Genomic DNA, 7,066 nt, shown 5'->3' with positions numbered 1-7,066 from the left:
TGAGCCCTGGGGGGCTGCACCGCCTCCTGCTCTCGACCCGAGAGCTGCGCTCCGCTCTGGGCGGCTTGACTTATCCTCGCAGCCTGGGAGTGGTGCCCCAGTGACCTAGGAGGCCTCTGCCTCTTCCCGGCTATTCTGACCCCTCAGCCACGTGTACAGACTGTAGCTCAGGGCTTCCCAAACTCTTCCCCAGCATGACCCCATTTGCTTCAACCTTCAAAATTATTAATTGCAAACTTTCAGGCACGAACACCCCTCACTCCCCGCCATGCGCTGATGTTGGACCCCGTATGGGGTCTCCTCTAGGGTTGGAGTTACATGCTGATTCTTCGGAGAGGGGGGAGGGTCTGCAAAAAATATTAGGTGGACTTGTTAATCAATGAACCCATCTAAGTGAAGGAGCAATCCAATCAGAGACCTCCCCCCAGGTTATGATTTTCAAATTTTAGAGGGTTGTCTCCAAGCTCCCCCTTAATTTGCACCCCAGCCGCAACTAACAGGTTGGGACTGGCTGCTATATATGCTTCCCTGTGCTCTTTCTGTTGGTATATGTATCAACTTCCCACCACCCACTGCTTTCCCAAGGCCTGTGCCCCTGGAACTCTTCAAGAGGAGACTGGACAGTCATCTTGCTGGGGTCACCTGACCCCGCCTGTCTTTCTTGCTTGGTGCAGGGGGCTGGACCCGATGATCTTTTGAGGTCCCTTCCAGCCTTGCAATCTGTGAATGTGTGAATCTTACCTTTCACGGGCCTCCCATGCAGGATACAAAGCTCAAGTCAAGGGATGGTCTGGCTGAGGTATGCTTTCATTAGTCTGTTTTTTTCCTCCAGGCAGAGAACTTGCTAGAGCAGCTGCAAGACAACTTTCAAGCTTTGACTGCGGAGTTATCCCTGAGAAATATCCTTACTGTGACTCCCTGTATTCAGAACTGAATAGGGGGAAATGTGATAGAAGATTGTTTAAATTGTATAAAGAAGCATCCCAGGGAGTGGGATAGGGGGCTTGGTTATGACTCAGGATCTAGTGGCATTTGTACTCCTGTTTGGTATTCAGAGATATTGAACACAGTTGTGCCTTTTTGGTACATAAGTAGATGCAGCTATCACTTACCTTATATAACTACCAGGTAGCCTATATTTTCACAGCAATTTATTGAGGCACATTTTGCAAGAGAACAGGTTCTTTAAGGATAAAATATGTTTCAGTTCTACTCGGTAGGTAGACTGTCTGAATCACATTCAGAGCACAGCTCCTTTTCTCTTTATAAGAATAACGAAGGAGATTGTCCTGTGGTGTCCCTGCCCACTTCAGTTTGCATCAAGCGAGCCAGAAATGGGTATGCTATTGGGGAAGAGGAACTTCACCCAGGGAAACATTTATAGAAGCTAAAACCAGCAAAACTGTATGATGAGTAGCAGGAGCTCTAAAGTTCTCCTTAACTTTTTACTGGATGAAATGGGCGAGCGAATCAGTGACCTGGAAAAGCATGTCACTGACCTAATGGCACAAGCTGGGATAGAAAATACCAATGGGAGACTTGATGGTGAGACAGATTAGTCTGCAAAACCACATTGTGCGTAATTGTGCCGTGTAGTTAAGAGCATAATAATAATTATGCTTCTACAATACTGGACAGGAGGGTTCTACACTATTGCCCAGGCTATGGAAGCAATATCTAGTCTCCACCTCTTGTAACAATGGGCTTGTAAGCTGCTGTTTACAATCCCAATACCTGCAATGGAGAAGGAACAGTCTCTCCCTTTACGCTGTCTTTTTTAGATTCAGATCAGTAGGAATACACTCTAACAGTCCAAACTCTTGGTATAGATAAGGCTAGTGTAGGTAGTAGAATTTGCTCCTAAACATCAATACCAACATATTTTTTGTAGAAATTAAGTTGCTGTTATCTTAAAAAAATAAATGATACTTTACATCTTTCCACTTAGTCTGTCAGGATGCCAGTTACCTGCTTAAGTAGTTCCTTAAGGGGATTTGCTACATCTACAAGGTATCTGAAAAGAAAGCATCACCTTGTGGATTTCATTTAAATTCTTTATACAAATGTCACTCAAGAATATATATGAACTGAAGAGCTCTTGCAAACAAGACTGCAAATCAGAACTGCTTTTTAGCAGATAAAGAGGATAAAACCTGAAACCATTTTTTTAAGTGTTATGAAGTATAAGCCTCTTCATCTGCTAGAAATTATTCCCAGGTACAACTACTTATTTCCTAACAGGAAGCAGAAAAGTTAGAAAATAATAATGCTTCGGGTCGCCCCAGTATATTCTGAATAACAGTGTATGTATAGGTTAAGCGAGAATATAATTTTATCCTTGTGTTCCATCATAAACATAGCTCCTGATTTTAATCCATTGTCTAATTATGCACCTTTGTCATGTAAAAGTTGCATTTATTTGGAAAATAAACAGTATTTATTTTGTTTAAGCAGCTTCCCAAGGTCACCTTAAATCATTGTAGTTGAGATTTGAATCATAGAAAATTAGGATTGGAAGGGACCGCAGGAAGTTATTTAGTCCAACCCCCTCCTCAAAGCAAGACCATCCCCAACTAGGTCATCCTAGTCAAGGCTTTGTCTAGCCAGATATTTAAAACCTCCAAGGATGGATTCCACAACCTCTCTGGTAGCCTGCCCCAGTGTTTTACCACCCTGCTATTGAAAGTTTTTCTTAATATCTAGCCTAAATTTCCCTTGCTGCCACTTGAGACAATTGCTCCTTGTTCTGTCATCTGCCACCACTGAGAACAGCCACCCTCTTTGGAATCTCCCTTCAGGTAGTTAAGGGCTGCTGTTAAATCAGTTTTCTCTTCCATAGACTAAATAAGCCCAGTTCCTTCAGCCTCTCCTCAGAACTCATGCACCTCAAACCATTTTCACTGCCCTCTGCTGGACTCTCTCCAAGTTGACATCTTTTCTGTAGTGGGTGGCACCAGTGCTGAACAGAGAGCAAAAATCACTTCCCTTGATCTCCTGGCAGTGCTCCTACTAATGCAGCCTAGTATGCCACTAGCCTTCTTGACAACAAGGGCACACTGTTGGCTTATATCGAACTTACTGTCCACTGTAACCTCCAGGTCCTTTTCTGCAAAGCTGTTACTTAGCCAGTCAGTCCCCAGCCTGTAGCCATGCGTGGGATTGTTTTATCCTAAGTGCAGGATTTTGCACTTGTCTTCATGAGATTTCTTTTGGTCCAATCCTCCAATTTGTCTAGGTCTCTCTGAATCCTAGCCCTACCCTCTAGTATATCTACTACTCCCCCCCAGTTTGGTGTCATCTGTAAAGTTGCTGAGAGTGCACCCAATTGATGGAGGGGCCCCAACAGCACTGCCACTTCCTGCTGATCAGCTGGGAAGGCAAGAAGTATGCTTTTAAATATGCAGCAGTTTTTGCCTCCCAACCAATCAGCATCAAGTAGCAGGGCTGCTAGGGCCCCTCTGTGGCAAAACAAGCAAGATTAAAGGAGCTGCTGCACAGCACACTACTGCCCTGATTTCAGTAGGTCCCTAATTATACACAGTTTTTACTATATATCAGTAGGTACAAAAGTGCTGGTTAAAAGTGTGTGTATGGAGTACCTATGCTGAAACTTACAGCAGTTTCAAAAGAGGTAAAATGCATCAATTCTGAATGAGCTAAGTTACTACAGACACATTTATTTCAAAGCCTGTTTTCAAATTTGCTTATTGCTATATGCTCAGGGAGAGCAGAGTCTAGCAGAGGGCAGGGGGGGAGCAAGGGGAAGGGGCTACGGGGCAAAAAGTTCAGGGGGCAGAGGAGCTACTTGATCTCCCAAGATTAGTTTTCTCTGTTGTAGCAGTGGGAGGGAGACAAATTCAAGGCAGACCTCCAATAAATAGATTCTATACCTGGAATTTAAAAAAATATATATAATTTTTCCATATATAGAACCAAATTATTGGGAGTCATTTTATATTCAGAGTACTCTTAGATTCAAGTAAATATGGTAACAATAGAGCACTCTGTCCAGCTTTTAAATTATAAAAATGTTTCTATGGTTTTTATTGAAACACATTAATGAATAATTGAAGAAACTAAAACCTATTTACCAATGTGTTACTTCTTTATAGAACCGAAAATGAGAGTCTAGCGACCAAGAAAGATAGGTCAAAATCTGTGCTGCACTGAGTCTGGAAAGACAAAGATCATCTATCAACAGATTTCTACAAATGTGTTAAGTGAAAAGCAATATCAAACTCTGTAAAGGACTTTACATGGTGTATTTTCATTTTATGATCATGCACAATGATTGATACCTGAAATATCTATTTGTAATAAGTAAAATATACAAACCTACATAATGAGCAACTCCAGTGAAAGAAAAGAATATATGAATATAAGTTCTTAGGCATGTGAAGACTCCATTCTTTTTTATTTTTGCTCTAGTAAAAGGGTAAAATATTAAGTTTGTGACTATCTCATAAGTGACACATTTTACTTTTTTGGAGGAGAAATGCTATTTTTAAAAAATACAGCAATTGTAGGGGGCACAAAATTGCTGTACCCATACCATAATCTAATGAATTTTCTCAGCCATGACATTTTTTAAATAAAGGATTAAATAAAAAGTTGTACATTTTTATAACATTTTAAATGGTTTGCTAAAGGTCAATAACTCATTTAAAAAAAAGAAAACAAACACAATTTTAATATTTGCATTTGTTTCATGACTTTCTTGTTTTTCTTTATTTTCTCAAGTTATATGTTTCTGGAATAACTACGTCCAATTGTAACAAGGTATTTCCATACCACCCCAACAGCATCTGCATGTGGCACACAAAGGGGGGATGACAGGAAACACAAAAACAGAAGGCTGAGAAGGAGATCAGGGAGGGAGCACAGGGTAGGAAGCAGAAAGCAGAGCAGAAGATTGGGCATAAGCACAGAGTACAGAGCAGAAAGAGCTGCAGATTGGGCAAAGAACTGGATCACAGTGGTACTTGGGAAGGGTGCAGGGCTAATTTGTGGCATGCTTGCCAAAAAAGCCCCACTGTTTTATATAAAAAAAAGCAAAGGAAAGATTGGGTAAAATATCTGGACTGGAAGAGGCTAGCAGTGCCTTTTTTAAACCTGGTCAGCATTAACTAATGCTCAGAGCCCATCCTGGACTCAGCCTTTGACTAAGGAAACTCAAATGCTTTAAGAATGATTTAATACATTTAAATTTGACTATATTATAGGTTTACTTCCATCTAGCTAGGTCTATTTAAAAAACATTTAGCTAATGTAGTGTAATTTTTCAAATACAGATGAAAGCTCACTCTTGGTAAGTGATGGGAAAAAAGATCCAGATGAGATATATCCACACAATAACAATGGTCTGCTAAACATACACCCTTCCTCTGCCTAATCATCTCATCAAGACAATCCAGTTTAATGTAGGGAGGAGAGCTGGAGAAAAACAAAACAAATAAATCAACTACTTTGCAAATGTCAAATGATTTGCCAGCTACGTTAGAGAGAGATAGATTCAGATAGGAGCTAACCAAGTTTTTAAAACATCTCTAGACATTATTAAATCAAGCATATCTAGGACACCTCTTCCTTTTATCTTAAAATATGCCATCACAGCTAAATACTAACCCCCCACCAGAGTCAGCATCTTCCATTCACTCTACCATCCAAATTAAGTTTTACAGACCTAAATTTTGAAGCCATTCCAAAAGCTGCTTCTGCCTTTTGGGAAGTTCCCATTTAAACAAAGAAAGGCAAGCACCCAATGCTGCAAGTGTTTACCTTGACACTACTATATCATGGCTATAAGGCATAATTAAAATGTCCATGCCACAAAGCATTAGTTTTGATCTGATGGACGTGTGGCAGCATGACAACTCCTTATCCTGTACATAATGCCTGAATTCCTTTCCCCACAGTGTATGACTTTGCATTTGTCCATATTAAAACATTTTGGCTAGATGGGCTGAAGTTACCAAACCAAGCCTGAGTGCTCTCTTCTCATTGTTATTTACTATTTTGCTAAGCTCTGTCAATAACCCTTACACATAACACAAATAATTCATATTTATTTCCAGATAATTGAGCTGAATCTTGAATAGTATTAGGCTTGATATAAACCCTTATGGAACACCACTGGAAAGATCCCCATTCAATGATTAGTTGCCAAAGGGAAACATTTTCCAACCAAAAAAAAACCCCCAAACAACTGTCAGCCAACTCATATTCTACTTGCATTAAAAATCAGAATTTAGTTTAGTATTAAATCAAATACCTTCTTAAGACATCTAGGATATCTACACAGTCCTTTCATCAGCCACATTTACAATCTCAATAAAATGAGCCAGGTTTGCTTGTAAAAAACCCCCCAAACCCTCTATTCCTGTTGTTTTATTCTTCATCAGTTTCATATTGTTTTAGCCAGAACTGATGTAAGGCTTAGTGGTTTTTAAGGGTGCTAACAGATGTGTAGCTCCCTGCTTCACAGAAAGTAGTGAGTTATAGCAAACCCACCCTCGACCCAACAGATGCATCAAACTCCACTTTGGACCTAATTCAGGAGCAGCTGCCTGTCTGCAGCCTCTCTCCCCTAGCCCCTTCCTCACAGCTCTGGTGCTATCTGCAGGATGCAAGGTGGGAGAAAGGAGGAGAGGGAGATCTGGGCTGGGGTTTACCCAGCCTGCACTGGAGAGGGAGCAGGTGTGTTGGAGCCCTCCACATTGGGAACACCAATCCACCCGTCCCCCCTGTTGCATAGCTGACAGCATCAAGCTATGTGAAAAGAGAAAGTAAAAATGGGAGAGTATAAGAGCATTGTTTGGGAATGCTGGGATGAAGTCAGAAAGGCCACAGTGCAATTGGAATTGCAGCTAAGAAGGGACCTGAAGGGTAACAAGAAAGGTTTCTACAAGTATGTGAGTAACAAGAGAAAGGTGAGGGAAAGCGTGGGTCCCTTACTGAATGGGGGAGGCAACCTTGTGACAGAAGATCTACTACAGACCTCCCACTCAAAGTCCTGAGCTTGACCAGGAGTTTGCCCGGGAACTGACTGAGGCCGCTTGCTCCAGGA

General features: G+C 41.3%; 1 protein-coding gene across 1 annotated transcript in view; it reads left to right on the top strand.

Annotated features, from left to right (window-relative positions):
* Positions 1–4,614, top strand: part of HSBP1L1 (heat shock factor binding protein 1 like 1) — a 12,123-nt gene extending 7,509 nt beyond the window's left edge. The window contains exons 3-5 of the mRNA XM_019540238.1: positions 833–899; positions 1,450–1,545; positions 4,113–4,614. Coding sequence (XP_019395783.1) covers positions 833–899; positions 1,450–1,545; positions 4,113–4,132 — 183 coding nt within the window. The 3' untranslated portion in view covers positions 4,133–4,614. The remainder of the gene's footprint in view (positions 1–832; positions 900–1,449; positions 1,546–4,112) is intronic.
* The last annotated feature ends 2,452 nt before the right edge of the window (positions 4,615–7,066 follow it).

The sequence above is a fragment of the Crocodylus porosus genome, unplaced genomic scaffold (genome assembly GCF_001723895.1).
Source record: "Crocodylus porosus isolate Cpor-Errol unplaced genomic scaffold, CroPor_comp1, whole genome shotgun sequence".
NCBI lineage: Eukaryota > Metazoa > Chordata > Crocodylia > Crocodylidae > Crocodylus > Crocodylus porosus.
Note: the sequence above shows the minus strand (reverse complement) of the source record. Positions and strands in the feature narration are given on the sequence as shown.